Genomic DNA, 21,829 nt, shown 5'->3' with positions numbered 1-21,829 from the left:
GGATTTTGACTGAAATTTTATTGATCTATAGATACCTTTACAATAGCATGTCTTTTAATCCATGAGCATAGCATATTCACCCCCACTCCTCATTTATATAGGTCTTAATTTCTTTCGGAAATGTTTTGTAGTTTTTAATTAGAAGTCTGGCTCCTCTTTTGTTAGATTTATTCATAGGCGTTTGGTGGTTTTGATGTGTTGTAAATGGTTCTTTTTAAAGTACATCTGAAAAAAATTACATTTTCTGATTTTGCTAGTATATAGAAATGAAATTGATACTTTACATTGCTATTGTATCCAGTGATGATGTAATATTCACTTATTATTTCAAATACTCTGGGTTTTTATGGATTCTGTATGTATCATAACATATATGACTAAATCACAATTTTATCTTGTTTTCCAATCATTATATCATTTAAAAAAAATTCTTTACTTATTGCCCTCACCAACATTATTGTAATTTTGAATACAAGTGGTGAGAGGGGACGTAGGATCTTTTTGAAAATCTAGCTATCTAGATCTCATATCCTCAAAATTCAGTAGGTCCTGGATTATCTACATTTTAATAAGTATTCCAAGTGATATTGATGTAGGAGTGGCCTAGAAACATGCCTTACATTAAGTAATATTTTTGAAAGATAAGCTTTACTTATCGGAAGAGTTTTCTTGATTAGTATAGAATATTGCACTTTATTCTTCTCCTTCCCACCTCCATGCTCTTCCATGCTGGTGATGGATGTATAAAATGTTGTTTGCTCACCCTATTTTGCTGCTTTTCTTACTCTGGCAATAACTCTGGATATAACATGTATGCAACAGTCTTCAGTGTTAAAATGTTGACTGGCTTTAGAAAATAAAGCAAAAAAAAAAAAAAATCTCTCATCCTAAGTCAGCAATCATATTAAAAAAGAAGTAATCTTTTATAAAAACTATATTTTGAAGTTGTTGAGGTCACAGTTGAATTCAGTCCTTTCTATGCCCACAATCATATGCACACATGTACATAAACAATCACATGGGTATTGCCTCATGATGAAAATAGTATGAGATAATAGTAGGTTCTAAAGGATACATCATTACATAAAATAGACTTGAATACTATGAAATTACTTGAAAGATTTATAGATACCATGTGATTTCCTAAATATGATTAGTTGTAAATCAAAGGCACAATGTATTTTCTTAGACTAAGAGATAAAATATGCCATGGATACTTATAGAAAGAGTAGAGGTACAAAAATAGCTAAAAATATTCATAGAATATTAGAACTGGCAGGATCTTAGGATCACCTTATCTGACCCTTGCATTTTTGTAGCTGAGGTGACTGAACTCCATCCTGGTAGAGTGAATGGCTTGTCTAATGTTAATTGACAGCAGTGGTAGTAGTAGGAGCAGCACCCACCATCCCTGATTCCCACTGCAGGGCTCTTCCCCTGATGTCACTCAGTCAGATATTTATGATAAGAAGCCATGTATATGAAAGGAATCACAGAGAATAAATAGTGTGAAAACATTGGGACAAGTCTACAAAAGTGAATCCTTCATATAGGATAAGAGGGATATACATGAAATGGGACTAACTTTGTAAGGAATTTGTTAGAAAGATGTGAGAACAGAGAGGCAAAGTAAAAAAAGAACAGGAACAAAATAAATGAGACAAAGAGGACAGTAAAATAGGGAAGCCAAAAAATGGAAAATCATAGGCAGAAATGAAAATATGATAAAGTAATTCAAGAACATAAAGGCAGACGTAGTTTTACATCATTTTTGTAAAAAGTACATCTATGTAGAATTATATCAATAATAAAATATTCCATAATGAGTCTATGGCCATGCTACCCTGAACAAGCCTGATCCTGTCTGATCTTGGAAGCTAAGCAGGGTCGGGCCTGGTTAGTACTTGGATGGGAGACCAACTAGGAAGATCAGATGCTGTAGGTGCAAAAAAAAAAAAAGTCCATAATGAAATAATACGAAAGTGCATTTAAACTCCTTTGAAGAAATGTAAACATAAAATGGTAGTGATATTAAGTTTCAAATCCTCTAAAATGTTGAATGAATAAGAAACAGAAATTCAAAAATGTACTTCTCTGTACCAAGAATCATTACTATGTAAAAATCAAAGAAACACAAAGAAAGCTAAGGCTAGGTATTCCTTCAAATGACTGTTTGTTTGTTTGTTTGTTTGTTTGTTTACATTCTTGACATGGCTGATAAATGAACATACAAAGGGGCGGAGAATCCCAAACTTTTAAAACAATTAAATAGCATTGCATTAATTCAAAGAAAGGTACAGTTTATAAAGTATTCAGAATTGTTTGAGTTTATTTTCTTTAGCACCTTCTTACAAGTCTGTACCTAAATGTTACAATCATAATATTAGTTTACAGCCTGATTAGTCATGGTTCATTTGATGAGCCAAATATCTCTGTTATGCCTCTTGGGATAAAAGGCATCCATTTTTAATCAATGTTTAACAGAGATAAATAGGACATTATGATGAGGCAAATGAAATAGAAAAGTGAATTCAAAATGTGGCTAGTCAATCAAATATACATACTTAACAAATCAATATACTAGTTAAGGACACTGGATTTGAAATCAGGCAGACATAGATTTGGTCCCCAGTTTAGCTACTCATTAGTTATATAATTCTCATTCACTCTTTTTTTTCTCTTCTTTATTTTCTCCTTCCCTCCCTCTTTCCCTTTCCTCCCTTCTTTTATTCAAAAATATCTGTTGAGCATTTACTATGTACTGGGTTCATGCCATAGACTAGTGGGCAGTTAATCTCACATTCCTGAAGGAGAACATAGAAAGTTTATAGGAAAAAAATTTGTGATGTGCAACACAAGCAAAGGTACAGATGCAGAAATGAGTCGGACTTGCTGAGAAAACTCAAAGCAGACTGGAGGTAAATAATAGGAGATGAATTTGGAAAGATTGGTTGAAATCAAGTTGTGAAGGCCTTCGAATGCCAGAATAAGCAATTTCAAGTTATCATGCAGAGAAATGGCTAACAATTAGAAATAAAGTGGTTGAGGAGGTAGCCTAGTACAGAAAGACCAAAGGAGGAGATTATTTCAAGAAGGGTAGATTACTACATACTTTAAAAACTCCAAGAAAGAAATGGATTTAACTGTTAGAAAGATGTTGATGACCTTTAAAATAAAATTGGTTGTGGGTAGAGATAGAAACCAGTCGTAGGGATGAAAAAGAAATTGAGGGGGGCGGAAAAAAAAAAGAGCCTATGGGGCCAAGAGTTCCACAGGGAAGTTAAACAGAATGGGAAGGAAATAGTATGGTAGAGACTGAGGAAGCAATAAAGCAAAAGGCAGATATACTTTTCCTAAGAGAAGAATTACAACCTATATGTGAAGAAAGAGACCAATGTAGAGAGACTGAAGAGTCTAGGGTACAGGAATACAAGATGAGAGTTAGCATTGACAGCTGAAATAGAGAGGAAAGTCTTGTAGAGTCAGAGTAGCACTTCCTCCTCTGAAACTGGAGGGCATGACTTGATACTGAAATTTCCTTTGTAGCAGGGAAGGAGTCAAGGTAACATTTATCTGTATACTCCAGGTGGGCTCTTATTAGAAAGAACAGTGGCAACATCAGGCCACAAAATGACTAGGCGACTGAAGCTGAAGAAAGACAAACATAAAAGAGTTTAGCCCATCAATAGCTTCAGTAAGCGCATCAAACTATTCTGATTCACTCTCCAGAAACTTTTTTAGGTCCATCTGCTGTGTAACATATGAAGGTTACTGTGTAGACATTCAAAGAAATGTAAAATGCCCTTGATCTTCACCTTTCCTTCAGAAACAGTGGTGCAAGGTTATAGAGACTACAGCTCCAATCCAAAAACTATTATCTGTGCTCTAAGTCATCAAATATAAAGTTGAAGGTTAAACGAATGGGTATTTATGTAAAGATAAATATATCATAGAAGTCAATAGTTGTAAAAGAGGGCCACTCAATTCTGTGTAAAATATGCCTAGTCTCCATTTAAAGTATCAACTCTCTTAAACTTGTATATACTTTTCTCTATTCTCTATTTCCAAGATACAAGGAGGCTGGTAAGAGAGCCTCTGAGAATTTCTGATCTGAGTCTAACTCTATGAGAGCTCTGGGTTGGTAAAAAGGTAGCAGAGGTATACCCTGGGTGCAGTGCTCTCCTCCATCACCAGCTGGGCCTAGGCTTACACCTCAGGAGTAATAATTTCATGCAAAGAGAGCCGAAGCAGGTATATCTGGCCAGGCTAGAGAATCCTGTAAGTTAAGGAGACCCTGGTGTGCACTCGAAGAGCAGAGTAAGTACATTTGGCGGGAGAGGGCACAGTGCTGACTGGGCATCTTTGCTTTGGAGTCTCCTCTTTCGCATAAGCCTATCTGTGCCAAGATCTGAAAACTGGGGCTGCGGGCAGGAAGCAGGATGTCAGTTTAAAGCACTGACCCATTAGCCCTGTGGATGGGAGAGGAGTTAGGGGGAGTCCTGAGCGCCAGCCAGGGATAGCCTGCCTGATCTCTGCTCCAGTCCACAAATCCTTAACGGATTTTCTTTCTCTCCCTTCACCCTTTTCTCTCCTTTGCTTTCTTTCTTTCTCTCTCTCTTTCTTCCTTTTTCCCTCTCTTTTCCCCCTCCTTCCCCATCCCCTTTCCCTTCCTCTCCCATCCCCCTCTCCCCTCCCCCTTTCCGTGTGTGTGAGCCTCTTCCTTTCCCCTCCTCCCCTTTTCCGCCTCTCTCCCTCTCTCCATCTCCTTCTCCCTCTCAGCTCGCCGGGCGACCCTGCTTCTGCCTCCCACATTAATGGCGGCATCTTCGGAGGATGATATAGACCGGCGGCCCATCAGAAGAGTCCGCTCCAAGAGTGACACACCGTACCTCGCGGAGGCTAGGATCTCCTTTAATCTAGGGGCAGGTAAGGACAACCCTCATGCTTTGCTCTCTCCCCCACCTCTCTACCTTCCCTACCTTTCCTCCTAGCCGGCTGGCTCAGCCCCCAGTCCCTCCTATGCTTTTCCCCTCCTGTATGTGCCCTCCCTCCCACCCCTCTTCCAACCCAGCCCTTCCCTCAACGCTTGGCGCGTGCTCATTCACTCTCTTTGTGTCCGCCCGCCGGTGTACAGAGGGTGTGTGTGTGTGTGTGTGTGTGTGTGTGTGTGTGTGTGTGTGTGTGTGTTGGGGAAGTGGGGGAGGGTAGTGTGTGGAGCCCTATATTTGCCCAGGAGTTACACACGGGCTTTCTCCTTACATGAAGAGATGAAAGTGTTGTCACTGATAACAATGATCATAAGAATAACCAAGAGCTGGGTCAGAATGCGAATGGGCAGGCTGTGGTAGGAGGGTCTGGCCAGGCTCTGCTGGTGAGGTTTGCTGGTGGGGCTAGTACCAGGTGGGTGAAACTTGTTGGTGACATTCAGACTCTGGTGATTTTGCTGGGTTAATATCACTGCTGCAGTGTTGGAGTGGGGAGAGGAGATGCAGTTGACATCTGGGAACAGGACTTTTTCCTTGCACCAAGCAGTTGGCAAGCAATCATGGTGATAATAATAATAACAAAGTCTATAGGATACATGTTAGGTGATTTGATGGTGTCACTGGAACTGGTGCCCAGAATGGCCCAGATGGTATTAAGTGAAAAGGATAACTGAAGTAGAGGAGGGAGGGAAGAAGACAGGAGACTAGGGAAGAAGGGAGGAGCAATAGCTAGGACTGAGGAATTCAGAGAGTCAAGTTGTTTCAGTTGAGACCTCTCAAGGTTACCTGATGAGTACCCAGTGTCTGCTGTCCCCACTGCTGCTATTGCTCCAGATTCACAGGCAGACCTCACCCCTCATTACTAGTGGATGGTCAGTATCACTGGCAGGAAGTTGTTCACTACTAACTTCACAGTGATGCCTTTTCTGAATACCTCCTAAGCGTCTACCCTAGCTTGTATCTCTTCCTTTCTAGAGTCCCTTAGTATACTAGCAACTCCAACACAAAAAGAGTGAAGACATTTTTAAACTGACCCTTTTTCAGAGTAAGTTTAAAACGTAGATGATACCTTTTTCTTTAGGAAACTAAACATTTGAAAATAGAACTGGTTCAAACAAAATGTGTGTGTGTACATGTGTGCTGTAGCAAGGAGAACCTTCAAATGATAAGTATTGTATACACTATTGAGAAGTATGGACAAAAGAGAAAACTGTATAGAAAATAAATACGTTTACTAAGCAACCATGTCTAAGACTGAAAGAATGGCAACTAAATGTGCCAAAGTAGTTAAATTCCCTGAAGTGTAATTTTCCTGTCTTGGTGATTTTGGATTTCTAATCATGTTTTCTCATCAGTCCTGGAATGTTTGCCTCTGGATTTTGGGGCTGGGGAAAGAGTACTTCATTGAGAGAAGCTCTGGCAGTTTTTGTGGCATGTCATAGTTGTCTACGGACTCACTTTGGAACTGTTTATCCTCCACTTGTATGTTCCAGATTCAGGACAAGGTTATGAAGAGTCTTAGAAAGGACTGAGAAGAGTTTCTTTTAGGACAAAGATTGTTTTCCCATCCAATGATATTAAGACCTATTCTATTGAGCCCTTCACTGTCAAACTCTGGTATATTCCCTTAGTGTCTTTGGCTAGCACAGGAGGAAAAGGGCTAAATCTGCAGTTAGTAAAGGCTCTTTGTCTTCTACTAGTACTTTTATAACAGAACAATAAAATAAAGCACTAAAAAGAGTTTCAGGTTTCAGCGTTCACTGACTTATATTAAACTATTTTGCCACCAGATTAAAACCAGTGACCTTTTATTCTGATTCAATTGCTCTAGAGGCCACTTAAAAGATTGGACTTTGCAGAAAGGACATGTCTTTCATTCATCTGGAAATAACAAACCAAACAAGCTCTCAGTCCCTTTCATATGTCCCTTAGAACAACCGTAAAAGCAAAGTGCCCAGAAAGACACCAACAAGAAAGAGAAATGCTGTGGAGAGGATGTTGGTAAAGGAGGGAGTGCAGTTGTCGCCGGCTCTGTTCTGCGGTTAGGGGAGCTGTCCTCTCTCGGTGGTGCTGAAGCGAAGGACTGTGTGACAGAGACGTTACTGCTGGACAGCAGGGGGAGGGGTGCTGAGTCTCTGTGATGGAATCCCAGGGAAAACGCGGAAGATCTGGCCACCAAAAACTTTTCTATCCCTGCCCACTTAGAGCTGTCGCCTGTTTACTACGCCTCACGCCTACTGCTTCAATTGCTCAAATCAGGCTGTTTTGCTCTAATTTTGCACTGGCTGCTCATTCCTGGGCTTTGTTTATTTTCTAGCTGGTTTGTGGTTGCTTTCTTGACATAGTAAAATCTACTTGCAGATGTTCCTTTCCCCGGCTTTTAAAAGTAATTGTAACCCCTGGTTTAAAAAGCAAACAGCCTTGTTTATACCCTTGAGCAGCAAGTAGTAATTAAACTATTAGTGTCATTATCAGTGTTGCTGAACAGAGGAGATTGCACATTCCAGATAAACTACCTAATATGGGCATAGAGAGAATTTTGTTTGTCTCTTAATAACAATTTATAAACAACTAATGAAGGAAACTTTCATCTGTTCTTTCTCCCACTCCTCTCCTACCCCAGTCACTTGTTTATTCTTTTCAGAGAAATTCTTTATTGGTTTAAACTATTTATGTTTAATATTTGCTTTCTCACACCCACTCACTATATATAAGTTCATGTTTAATGTTTTATAGGTTTAATAATGCTTTGAGGAAATAAATATACCCATTTTACTTGGATATCATGAAATCATTTGGCATGCTAACTCCTTCAAACTAATCTTTACGGTTGCCAAAAAAAAAGTGGACTGGATATTTTGAACATTAATTAAATGCTTAAGCATTTCTCCAACTATATGCTGTCCTCAATGATACTTAATAATATTATTTTAGAAATAGCTCTCTAGCTTAAGTGAAGGATATACTCCTTTACCTACAGTCTCAAGTCAGTCAAAGAATAGCACCAAAATGTGGGTCTTTCATAACTTGACAAAGATGTTAATTTTAAGGTTCAGCCTAAATTGAGAGTAGAGGATAGAAATTTTCTGAACTATGACTTTTATTTTTCTAAAAGAGCCCCTTTTGTATGTTTAATTTCTATTCAGCATTTAGTATATCAATATAGCAAATATTGTTAGATGATTGATTGCTGAAGATAGTATAAATGCTAGAGAAAACCAAGCCAATGTACTTATTGAAAGTTACCCAGACACATCAGATTTCATTTAAAACATTGGAAGAGGTTTTTTCCTCGAGAATTTCAAATGTATTAAAAGGACATCATGTAACAGAAGAGTATGTTCACACTGTTAGCAGCAAATGTTTCTAATTGTGTTCTCGCTTAGTAATGAACATCACTGACATTTAGCTTGTAAAGACTTATCCTGTCTTAGGAGGTTATTCATTCACTACATTGAAGTGAATGCAATGAAGAGTTGCAGCTCATCTGGCAGATATTTTCCTGTGGGCTACTGTATTCTATTTTTATTTATATTGACAGTATATATAGAAGAGTATTTGATACATAGAAGGTGCTGAAACTGAAAAGTTCTCTGTAATTGCACACTAAAATGAATGAAAGTGTTATGGTAAATAGAGGATTTGAGCACATTTAAAATTTCCTAAAGGAATGTCAAAAGAAGGAAGACTAGTCATGCTGATGATTTAGGATTATTTAAAGCACAAAACCTATATTGGACACTTTTTAGAAGATGAAATATTTTTCTAATCATATGGAGGTTTAACCTTTATTGACATTTCAGAATTGTTTTGTATGGGGGAGATTTTAAATTAATAGCATGGTCAGCCCCAGCATACTTATTCTCTTTGCAAGGCTGAGATTTGTTTTAGTTCCTTATGTCTCCCAAAGATAGGTGTTTCTGACTTCCACTGGTCTCTTCCACTCTTTCAGGTCCAGAGGGTAATAGCAGTGAAAATAAGCTTGCTCTGGACATCTATAAAAATGAATGAGTCAGCTAGATTAAATTGTAAACTGGGTCTCAGGAGATCTATTTCCTAACTTTCTGGAGGTGAAAGACTTTTATCTCTTGGATAAATTAGGAAGGCCCGTGATATTGACAACTGACAGCCATAATGTGCTATCATTACTTGATATTGTGAATATTTTCATGGCGAACCGAGATTGTTTCACCACTCTGAAGGTCTTGGTAAGCATCCTCCTATACTCTTTCCCTAAAAGATGTCAATATATCCCTAACTATATATATAGTTACATAGTTAATTATATAGTTATATAGTTATATATTTGTTACTGATTTTAAGTTGAAAGCAGATCATATGGGACTGGCTTTTATTTGGTGGGCCCGAGCTCTCCTTTTAGGTATTGATTCTCACTTTCAGTAGCCAGAATCCAAGTGGCTGACCACTTATATGACCAGGAATCTCTACTGGGGGCTTTCTGAGAGTCTGCCCTCCTTCTGTGTCTTTGGTAAAGCTAGCTAACCTGGTAACCTTATTATGTCATGTATTAAGGTGGTACTAGTGAAGACCACTCCAGAAACATAAATATTATAAATAAGACACAGGAATGTAAATAATTAGCACTATGAGGAAATAGAAATCCTTTTGCTGCAAATATATAACCATAAATATTTAACATATAAACCTTGTCATTACTTCAACAACAATTTATATATTTATGAGACAACTCAAACAGAAAATCTATGCTGAGTGGTTAAATTTACTTAGGATATTTTGCCTAAGTACTTGGTTGTTCTGTCTGTATATGTCCATATAATTTAATTTCATGGAAGACCACAGAGATGTGCTTTATATGAAAAATGTGAGGTAAAAATCAGATGAACATGATTGTGTAATGCATCTCTTCCACTAAGACAGTGGACAAATCATTTAACCTTTCTGGGCTTGATTTTCTCAGCTCTAAGATGAGGGGTTTGAAATTTAACATCTTTAAAACTCTGTCCAATAAAAAGTTTGTATTAATAGCTGCTACTTCTAGCTGTATTATTGGATACATACTATACTCCGATTTTACATATAGTCTTATTTATGGTATAAACCATATAGAATAGCATAATTATTATAAGAATTAAAACATTTGATCATAGCTAAGTTATGAAAATAAGTTGAGTTAAAAGAGAAATAACATATAAATCGCATTTATATATACAATATTAATTAAAATACTTTTAATTTAAATATTCAGGGATTAGTTTCTTGAACACAGTTGATGTTCTATAAATATCTGACTGAACAGATATGAGAGAAATCTTAGCAACAAATGGAGAGTGAAGAAACTAAATATTAATACGGTTCTCAATTGCCATTTTAAGTCTATTAGCCCGTTCTCCTTTATAATTAAATAATATAAGATCTATATTTTTCTTTTATTCTTTTAAATTATCAAGGAAGGTAAACAATTATGTCAACCAGCTAAATGTCAGGATTCAACCAAGCTTCAACGCACCTCTTTGGAATTTGCAGATAGAATAATCCTCACTTCTAGGCATTTACTGTAAAACGTGACCATGAACTACAATGAACTGTTTTTTTCATTTTCCTTCACAGGCATATAAACTGACAGGAGCAAATAAAGTATCGGTCAGAACAAGTGCAACACATGATATTGATTCATTTTCATAATACAATTGAATACTAAGTAAAATATTTAAAAATTACTTATGGAGTTACTCTTTGATATATGCCACTTTAATTTATGATCATTATTTATTGTACAAGTAAAAGAGTTAAAATTTAAATGAGAAGATTACTTGTAGAGCTGACTATTTTTCTCCTTGACTTAGTAAAGCGAGAAGAGGGATATACAATATAGCCAGTGTGGTATGTTATGTAAATGAAAAGGGGCTTGAAGGAATTACTAATAGATATAAGATTTTCTTCATTGTATGGTACATGAACTCTAGCATTTTTATATTTTGTTTCATCATTCTCCCTACCCACTTTGGTAGGTGATAAAGTGGATGTGATTTCAGAGGAGGAAAAAACAGTGGGCCATGTTGACATTTTAATTGCTCTAATTTACAAGTCTTTTATATGATGAATAGTTAAATAAAAGACAAAATCAATTTTATGGCCTCATTGAATTATGGGGGAATTGCATGACTTTCTACATGGGGTTATCGAAGGACATGGGAATAATCTTTTGCCGGTAGTTATTTAACATTTATGAAGGCAATGTTGTGTAAAAACCTGTAGGTTTCCTATTTGATCCTTTTCCCACATTTGTATACTCTAAACTAACAATTTAGCAACAGAATCTTTGAATAGTAAATACCTAGGCTGTAATGTTATACATGCAGTTTCAATTTGATCATTTACCATTTATAGACATAAATAGCCCATTATTTCTGGACTTCTACCAATTGAACAACAACAAGTTGGTTTAATAGTCAACCATGGCTTAATTAAAAGTATAGAAAGAGCTTTGTTATGCTTGAATTTGTCCCTTATTCCTTCTGAGCCCTGTTTTGAAGATGGTGGAGGAGAAAGGTGAGAAGAAATAATATAATAGTATTTATTCACTTAAAAAATATTAAGAAGTTACATATGAATCAGACCATATTTTAGACACTTGGACTACATTAATGATCAAACAAACAACATTTTACCCTCATGAATTTTAATTTCTTAAAGTGGATTATGAGCAATAAACAATATAATATTTAAGTACATTGTATAGTATTTTATAAGTTAAACACTGAAGCAAAAATAAATACAGAAAGCTAAGAGTATCGAGAATATGGGTACAAGAAAAGGGGTGAATTGCCAGATAGGCAACATTGAGAAGAGGGAATCTGAACAAAGTTCCCCAAAGTAGATGAAGGAATGAGCAATGCCAATATGGGGTGGAGGACATTGCAGGAGAAAGCTGAGGGAAAGTGAGTGTAAAAGACTTAAATCAGGAGTGTTCTAGGTATGTTCAAGACCTGACAAGGAGCCCAGTGTGGCTAGGGTGGAGTGAATGAACGAGAGAGTGGTAGAGAGGAGATTCATGAAGGAATAAGGACCAGATTACATTGGGTTTGGTGGGCCACTGCCAAGACTTTGACTTTACTTCATGAATATGGAACAATGCAAGGATTTGAGCATAAGAGCAACACAATCTGAAATAGCTTTTAAAAAGGTCACTGGACTGGAAGTTTCTCAAAAAATTAAAAATGGATATATCTTATGACCCAGCAATTGCACTTCTGGATATTTATCCAAAGAAAACCAATATAACAATTCTTAAAGATCTATGCACCTCTATGTTCTTGGCAGCACAATTTATAATAGCCAGGATATGGAAGCAATCTAAATGTCCATCAACAGGTGATTGGATAAAGAAGTTATGGTTCATATATACAATGGAATATTACTCAGCCATTAAAAAAATGAAATCCTACCATTCGCAACAAAATGGTTGGACCTAGAGGTTATTGTGCTGAGTGAAATAAGTCAGACAGAGAAAGATAAATACCATATGATTTCACCTATTTGCAGAATCTAAGGAACAACAACAACAACAAAAAAAAAACAAACTAATAAAAAACAGACTCACAAATATAGAGGACAATCTGGTGACAGCCAAAGGGGAAAGAGTTAGGGAACTGGGAGAAAGAGGTGAAGGGTTAAAGAAGTACAAATTAGTAGTTGAAAAATGATCACGAGGGTGGAGAGCATAGCATAGGGAATGCAGTTAGCATTGATGTAATGGCTAGGTAGAGAGCCAGAGGAAAGAAAGAACAATCAGGGATATTATTTTATAGACTATATAAATGTCTAACCAATGTATTGTGTACTTGAAACTAATAAGAAAATAATTTTTAAAAAGATCACTGTTAAGAACAGACTATAGTGGGCAATGTGGAAACAGGGAAGCTGACTTGGAAGCTGTTAGGGTAATCCAGAGAAATGGTAGTGGCTCAGCAGTGTCATGTAGCAGAAGCAGTGAGAAGTGGTCAGATTCTGCATGCATTTGATCGTATAGCCAATGAGCTTTCATAATGTATGGAATGTGGATTTTGCAAGAAGGAGAGGACCAAGGAGTACCTCAAAGGTACTACCTGAACAACTGGAAGGATAGAAGGGCCATTTGGGGTCATAGGGGAATGGTTGGGAGCTCAAATACACACATGTCAATTGTGAGATGTCTACTAGACACGTAAACGGAGGTATCAAATAAACAGTTATACAAGTCTAAGGTTAAAGATGAGTTCTGGCTCAGAAACAAATATTTGAGTTGTCAACATATAGAGAGCATTTAGTATACTGTGTCAAGGGCTTTATAAGCATTTGCTCATTTATTTTTAATAATGACCCTATTCTAGAGATTGGCATTATTACTACTATCGTTATTTTATCCATGTGGAAACTAAGTCACAAAGAGCTTAAATAACTTAGCAAACATAATATAGCTAATAAAATGAATAAGAAGAATTGGAATTTGGATCATGTTTTATATAATTTCAAAACCTATATTTTTAATGGCCATGATTTATTACAGGAGAACAAATATATTATCATCTTTGCTATGAGATCGAATTTTAAGCTGAACATGGCTCAGGAAAATAAAGAGAACTAGAATGTATTCTAGCTCAGTATTTTAAAAAGTTGGCTAGGATTCACAGTAGGAAATGTACTTTATATCAACTCACATAACACACATACATATTTATAACTGGAATAAAAAAACAATTGACCCTTGAACAACATGAGAGTTAGGGGCTTCAACCCTCCCCCACACTATCAAATACTCACATGTAACTTTTGACTCCCCCAAAACTTAACTATGAATAGCCCACTGTTAACCGAAAGCCTTCTTGATAACATAGTTGATTCACATGTATTTTGTATGTTAGGTGCATTATGTACTGTATTTTTATAATAAGTAAGCTAGAGAAAAGAAAATCATAATAGAAACTCATAAGGAAGAGAAAGTACATTTACACTATTATAAATATTTATTGAAAAGTCTTCATGGAAGTGGACTCATGCAGTTCAAACCTGTGTTATGCAACGGTCAACTTTTTTCCTCAAAATACCCTTTTAAAGTGTAAATGTCCTCTGATGAGCTACAAATTCAGAAACTATCATGTAAGGAACATTTTCTTAGCAAAATTTTACCCTCATTCAATCCTTGCTTATACTACAGAATGAATATGAACAGCACAAAATGAGAAAGGAAGTCACCCTCAGACTCTGAAAGTTAAGGAAATTTAAATCAAGAATAATTTATCCTCTGTCCAGAGTTGAACGGATCAACCCTGAATTTTTTTTTTTTTTTTTGCAAAGGACACATGGAAATGGCCACTTGTAAAAGAATAACCTATTGGACTTTCTAACAGTCCTCTGAACTTGAAGGAGATTTTGTGAAGGAAGGGGATAAAAAGGAGAGAAATAGATACAGAGAAAAGAAAGAAGAGAGACAAAAAGGGAAAGGGAAAGAATGCAACTTTTCAGTTTGAGAAGCCATACATACAGGGCAGGAGAGTACATAAAAAATTATAGAATCTGGGCTTTTGAGAGTCAAGAAGAACATCTCTTGTCTGAATAATGGACACAATGATTCCGTGATGGGTTTGAAGCTCTGCTGGTTCCAAAATATGAGTGTGTTACTTATGTGTTAAATCATCTCTCTGAATCTTTGAAGCCTATAACATGGGGATAACACTCCGTGCCTAGTTTTCATTATTACTTTGAGGACCAAATGTGAAGATACTTTGCCAACAGCCAAATGCTATTCAAAAGCAAGAAACAGATGTGGCCTGGGTGAATGGGACAGATTTAAATGTCTAGCTCTCACACAAAGTCACAAGAATGAAAATGTGAAAAACAGATTAATTCTACCTAAAATGTTGCCTTTGCCATGGCTAAAAGTTCAACACAGCCTAATAGTCCAGAAATACTGAATACAGCACCTGCCAATTTAAAAATTTAAGCTATGTTCCTACCTCCTCTGTCAACTCTCAGCATTGTATGAAATATGGTCACCTTAGAACAGTATTATCCATTTGTAAGAGACAAAGGGCTTGAATTTTTATGAGTTTTTGAGAATTGCAGAAACATTTAACTTCTTAGTGCCACCCCAGCCTCACTTCAACTTTCCACTTGATTACAGTCCTCAAGAAGATACCTGTCATTTTGAACTAAAGTAACTGTACTGCACACTAAAATTACTGGCCAGTGTTATGTGGGGCATTAGTCCAACTTGGCCTTAGACAGACACTCAGCCAAGTAACCAGATGCACCCTTCTTTCACATTCTCTCTTTTTCTTCACTTTCTCTGCTCCAACTGAATACCCTACTTATTTGTTTTGACCTTAAAAAAACACAACCAAAGATTTCAAGCAAAACGCTCGTTTCAGAGAGACAGAGAGAGAGAGAGAGAGGCTTAAATATCCCCTGTGTATCTGCGGAAGTCTAGGGCTGTTCATTACCTCCTACCCAAACCATAGAATTACACAATTTGCACAGCTGTGGAGCCAGCTGTCTGCATTCACTCCAGACCTGTGTTACACTGCCTTTCAGCAACATCCTGCCGATATCTGCTCATGACTCTGGCTGTAATCAGCTAAGAAGCAACTATTTCAAAAAGAAAGGTGACTTCCACTAGCCATTTTGGCATAGAACTCAGAGCTGCCTTACAAGTAAGGGAACTTCTCAGTTCTAGAAACAATTATTTTCATGTTCAATTTGTTCAACTAAAATAGAACAGGTAGAAACAAAATTATGAGTGATTGGGCTTTTATTTTATTTTTATTTTTTGTCTTCCACTTTTACAGTTTGGAGGATGCTCCAAAGCTGTGGATTTTATTCACATACATGTAAAAGTTTTCAGCTAATATCTGGTTCTGGAGCTATAATGAGTAATGCAGACCACACCAAGTTTCAGTAATCATGGATTCCCCATTATACACAATTTATAATACCACATGATATTCATGAATGTATTTTATGCATTTTGACATAAAACAGATATTTGATTAATAGTCTTCAAGCAAATTAAATGCTCAATACATTGTTACAATTTTATGAAACTTCACAATGACTAAATCTTTTTTCAAGTTGTAAAATGACTGAGGTAGTTTTCCTTTATTCTCTCATGTAAGAAGCTCATTTTAAATATGAGGTAGTAAATTGTTAGTGTGGTTTCTGACATTTTAGCCAAAGATGGTACCTATACTCCATGTATTACTCAATTCTCCCCACAAAAATCCTCCTTGTTTTATGAAGCATCTGGACAGCATGGTCAAAAGTCACTGTAAATGATGCTTTGTTTGCTTTTTAGTTTACTCAAAAATTCTTATTTGTTTTTCTAAGTTTATTCAAATGTTTGCATCTGTTGTTCAGGTCATATATTTTCATGTACCTTAAGAATATATATTTCTAGAGATGAAAAATTTGCTTTTGTTTTTCTTGTCTACCAAAATCTGAATCAAATTATGTCACTACTTGTCTCATAGAATGGAAATCACATAAATAAAAGTGTGTGTTAAATCTAAGACAACTAGAACCATCCATAAAAATAATACCAGGTCAACTCAAAGTAAGCTCAGATCAGCCTTAAACTCACTTCATTGGCCTCTCGGTTATAGCTCATATAATACAATCTGTATGAACAATTTCTGCCATAAAGTTACCACATAAAAAAAATATATCATCTACAGAGTCCTTTCATACACCCAATTATAGGAACAATTCAGCAGAGTTATAGCTACTAGGATCTATGTTCTATCTCCTCCTTGGTTCTACTTATTAAAGACACTGAAGTGGAAATATTGAAGTGGAAAGAAAATAATGGCAGAATTTAGCCAACACAGAAAAGGGTGATGTAATCGCTCAATCAGGGATAACTTTAGTTGCTCTGTTTGCAGCTTCATTTATGATAGGTGATTTATCCAAAGAAAAACTCTAAGCAGTACTTCTATGCACAAATATGAATATATTTTCAATCTCACTGTCATATTTGCACAAAATTGTGCCTGATTCATTCAAAAGTATTAGTTGGCAATTTAATTTAAATTCAATCATCGTAATACTTTGATAATTAAGATTTTTGGTGGCAAGTGGGAGAGAGAAAAATAAGAATAACAATTAATAAAATACATGGTTAATTAATAATTAATAAAAATATATTGTTGGGGGAAAGTAGTCCAATTGTGAAAGATGTGATCCCTTGTAACCTTATACTAAGGTTAGAACTATTGTTACTAAATTTGTTTTCCCACACAGTGTAAAAGGTGATACTGGTTTTGAAAAGAAATCCTATATGCTATAATAAAAAGACCTAGAAAAGGATCAAGTAGAGCAATAAATGTTAATGTTCAAATGCAAGCTTTTCTGCAGCCAAGACTCATCATTCAGAACTGGTGGAAATGAGAAGCATGTTACGGCTACTAGTGCGTTGATTCAAATATTTAGTGCATTCACTGCAACTGGGCAAATACATTCAACACCAGTGTATATTAAAGCTAATGTAATTTTCTTTTCAGTTGCTGGTTCTCAGTGGACTTTATTCTCTGTCAATCACTAGAAACTTCAAATATGGTCCAATAACCACAATGAATCTTGAGTGCATTCTAGTGTGTTTTCTAAATTATAACTGGTTTCATCTCTCATGCTTGCCCTTTAGTGAACTAAGGAAAAACAATTGTGTTATTTATGTAGATTCATAAAAACATATTTTTTTCTCTAAGTCCTTAGTTTCCATCAATCTATTACTGAGGTTCAGTTATTTTCCTCTCCTAAGTGGGAGAACAGTTTCAAGCCTTAGGTTCATGTAATTTCTCCCATTACATTTCTGGCTCTGCCTAGTGTTAAAATTAAATGCCTTGTTGTGATGAAAGTCTAGAGGCCATACAGTACAGAACAGATAAAGTATGGTAGCAAGTGCAAGGTAGAACTCTAGTCTTCCCAGGGATAAATTGCCTGGAGGTCCTGCTGATTTATAATATATAATCATATATAGAAGGAGAAAGATGTCTGGGGATTATTGGTTCACATGAGGATCTCTGGTGAGGCAAAAGTGTAATGACGCTTCTGACCAGTCTCGAAGTATTGCACATAGAGGGATAAGCACAGACCTGTGTCGGACAGACCTCGATATAAATTCTGACTCAGCTGAGTGATTTTAGGGCAAGTTTATCACCTTTATGAACTGTAACCTGCTTACCTATAAAATGAGAATATTCATTTCATAGAGTTGTGAGAATTACAAGGAAGGGGGATATAAAGCAAAGTACCTGGCACAGCAGATGCTCAATAAACACCTTTCAAACATTGAAAGCAAAATACACCCTCAGTTTAGTTTCTTATGTAGTATCTTGATGTTGTATCACAGTGACAATTATTTTATTAGATTATCAAAGCTCCCAAATAAAACCTGGACAAAATTTTAGGAAAAGAAGGGATGATTTGGTATTGTTTATTGTGACTTATTTTGTTAAATATCAATACGACAAACATTCATCAAAGGCCTTCTACTATATGCTAAACATGGATTTAACAGTTCCATCAACAACTAAATTCATCAGTCAGAACATCAACATCCACTGGACTCCAAGCTCTCTGACAGAAGGGACCATGTCTGCCTGATTCACCCTTGAATACTCAGTGTCTAGCATAGGGCATGGCTCATAAGAAGTACTTAGAAAATACTTGCAATGTGAAGAAATGTATCAGGCAATGGCCACTTTCCTATCAGTTCATCTTTATATAAAACTTACTGAATTTCTTCTTCACATTTTTTTTTATGCCTACAGCACCTGATCTTCCTAGGTGGTCTCCCATCCAAGTACTAACCAGGCCCAACCATGCTTAGCTTCTGAGATCAGGCTTATTCAGGGCCATGGACATGAATTTCTTCTTTGCATTTTTAAAATGCACTTTAATTTTTTTTTTTTGTATTTTAAAAATATTTTTATTGAGATATAATTGACGTATAACTGAGTAAGTTTAAGGTATACAATGTATTTTTTAAAAAGCTTTATTTTTTAATAGCAATTTCAGGTTCTTAGCAAAATTGAGAGTCTGATACAAAAATTTCCCATTTGTCCCCTCCCCTTCCCCGCCACATGTAGCCTCACTAGAGTGGTGCATTTGTTAGAACTGATGAACCTACACTGACACCTCATTATCACCCAAAGTCCATTGTCGACCTTAGGCTTCACTCTTGGTGTACTTTCTATGGGTTTGTTCAAATGTATAATGACATATGTTCATCATTATAGTATCCTATAGAGTATTTTCACTGCCCTAAAAATCCTTTTGTAATCTGCTTATTTATTTCTTCCTCTCTCCAACTCCTGGCAACTACTGGTCTTTTTAATGTCCTTATAATTTTGCCTTTTCCAGAATGTTATGTAATTGGAATCATACAGTATGTAGCCTTTTCAGATTGGCTTCTTTCATTTACATGCATTTAAGGTAATATGCATTTAAGATTCTTCCATGTCTTTTTCATGGCTTGATATCTCATTTCTTTTTAGTGCTGAATAAAATTCCATTGTCTCTAAAAATCAAGTTTATTTACCCATTCACCTACTAAAGGACATCTTGGTTGCTTCCAAGTTTGGCAATTGTGAATAAAGCTGCCTTAAACATCTGTGTGCAGGTTTTTTGTGCACATAAGTTTTAAGCTCTCTCGAGTAAATACCAAGGGGTGCAATTGCTGAATCATATGGTAAGAATATGTTTAGTTTTGTAAGAAACCGCCAAACTGTCTTCGAAATTGGCTGTACCATTTTGCATTTCCACCAGCAATGAATGAGAGTTCTTCCTCTTCAGATTTAGTAACATCTATACATTTTCATATATCTGGAACTTATTTTCTTCTAACAATTTCTGTAAGCAGAAGCTTTAGAGCAAGGTAACAAACCCCTCTGAGCTGTCTTTTCTTTTTGAACTGAACTATAGGGACTGACAGCATTGTGACAAGATCCTGGGAGCTTTTTATTTTATATATTTCTGAAAACTATACCTAAATTTTTATAAAATAAACCTTACTGAAATAGGAATAATGTGCTCTGTGTTGGAGGCCATCCTTCATCTTCAAGTTCTTAGAGTGCAAACTTGGCCTCAATGGAATTTTTAAAAAAATTCTGGTGTTGTACTCAGGCTGCCTTAAAATTCAGAGCTGGAAAATTATTTGAATATTTAAAGAATTGTCTTCAAGAAAGTTTAGAAATTACCTACATCAATTAATACATCTTGCAAGTGAGGAAATTATGTCCTAAAGAGCTCTATGGTCCCCCAAGAAGGGAAAAAAAAGTAAAAGGGAAATTCCCCAGAATCTAGACATTTAAAAATAGAGGAGTTTCAGATGTATACTAGAACCAGCTAATATAAGTTTGAGAGGGCCAGCTAGGCATATTTCTTCCCAACTCTTTGTTCAGTGACATTGCATTGATAGCTTGAAATCATCCATAAGGGCGGTATTTTTACCATGAAAGTCAGCTACACTACTATAAACTAGAATTTTTTAGGAAGCTGGTTGTTAAATATTTCGCAGTACACCATTGCTCAGTTCACAGAGTTGAGCCTGATATTTCCTGGACATACTCTAAGCACTAGCTGTGTGTGTGTGTGTGTGTATAATGTTAAAAATATCAAAGGAAAAGTATCGGAATGGTTTTGCTTGACAAATTTAATTTGATAACATTCAAATATTTATTTACTTGCAAAGATCTAGGAACACGTTGATAGGAAAAATCACTTTATTATTGTTTTATTATTTTAATATAGAAAAATAAATATGGATAAGGTGCAGGTTATAAGCATGTCTACTGAAAATGTGCTTTCATATTTAAAATAAATATAAATATGTATGATACAATTTAATACTTTTTCATAGAAAATATTTTATCACCTTACATTGTATTTTGGACACTTATAAAGATGAAAGTGGATTTTTTTTTGCAGTTTATTTAATAAAAAGGTCAGTTTGGTCAGCATTCCAATGTATTATGCAGCATTTCCACATTTCCCAGCTACTGCTACTGTAATACATTAACTGTGTTTGGAATTCATTTTCCATCAAATAAATGATGAATCAGTTGCAATGTCCCCATACCAGTCTTGCCAGCTGGAAAGGTACATTTTAAAGCAAGAAGTTAATGGCTATTTAGAATTCTACCAGCCTATCTGTCCTTAGCACAATTGCATACATATATCAGAATAATTTTTTAAAAAGTCATCACATGTAAGTCTTTCAAAGAGAGCCTTTAAAAATTATATTTCAGATTCTGCAGGTCACGTATTTTTCAGGCAGTGGAGAGAGGAGTTTTTTTTATTGTTGTTGTTTTTGAATAATTGTTAACTCAAAGTAAATGAAGCTGTAGATGGAATGAGGCTCCCAGAGGAGCACCTGACTCACTGTAGCTAATTTCAACAACCTCTTTTACTCTTTTTCTTTTCGAAATGCGATTCAACTGACAATCTTAAAGGAGTGTATGTGCATACACTAAAGAACAAAATCGGAATTTTACATTTATGCATAAGGGTAATATGGGGTAATAAATGAGAATATTTGCTCTCTTGGTGTGTTTTAAAGCTCTTCAGTTCATTTCTGGGCATTCTGACATGTAGAAGAAAACATATAAAGGGATTCAGAATAAAAGGCTATTAATTAAGAAAATGGCCTAAAATGGAGAATTCTAGGAAAAATGACAGGACAAACTTAAAAGGCATTAATAAATTCTGTTTGAATTACTTTAACATGTTCAAGCCGAATACATGAATCAAGTAGAAATTGTTAGTGTATGTGGTATGTATATTATTGCATAATGGGCTTGGCATTTTCTTTGATATAGAAAGTGAGACCT

General features: G+C 35.8%; 1 protein-coding gene and 1 pseudogene across 3 annotated transcripts in view; both read left to right on the top strand.

The window, feature by feature from the left end:
• Positions 1 to 21,829, top strand: part of PHACTR1 (phosphatase and actin regulator 1) — a 525,402-nt gene that overhangs the window by 24,382 nt on the left and 479,191 nt on the right. For all 3 annotated transcript variants that reach the window (XM_011362890.2, XM_023532264.1, XM_023532263.1), the window contains one exon: positions 4,780 to 4,926. In XM_011362890.2, the coding sequence (XP_011361192.1) occupies positions 4,780 to 4,926 (147 nt within the window). The remainder of the gene's footprint in view (positions 1 to 4,779; positions 4,927 to 21,829) is intronic.
• On the top strand, positions 1,827 to 1,945 carry LOC111741627 (annotated as a pseudogene).

Source organism: Pteropus vampyrus, unplaced genomic scaffold (genome assembly GCF_000151845.1).
Source record: "Pteropus vampyrus isolate Shadow unplaced genomic scaffold, Pvam_2.0 Scaffold80, whole genome shotgun sequence".
NCBI lineage: Eukaryota > Metazoa > Chordata > Mammalia > Chiroptera > Pteropodidae > Pteropus > Pteropus vampyrus.
This window is presented reverse-complemented; position numbering and strand designations above follow the sequence as displayed.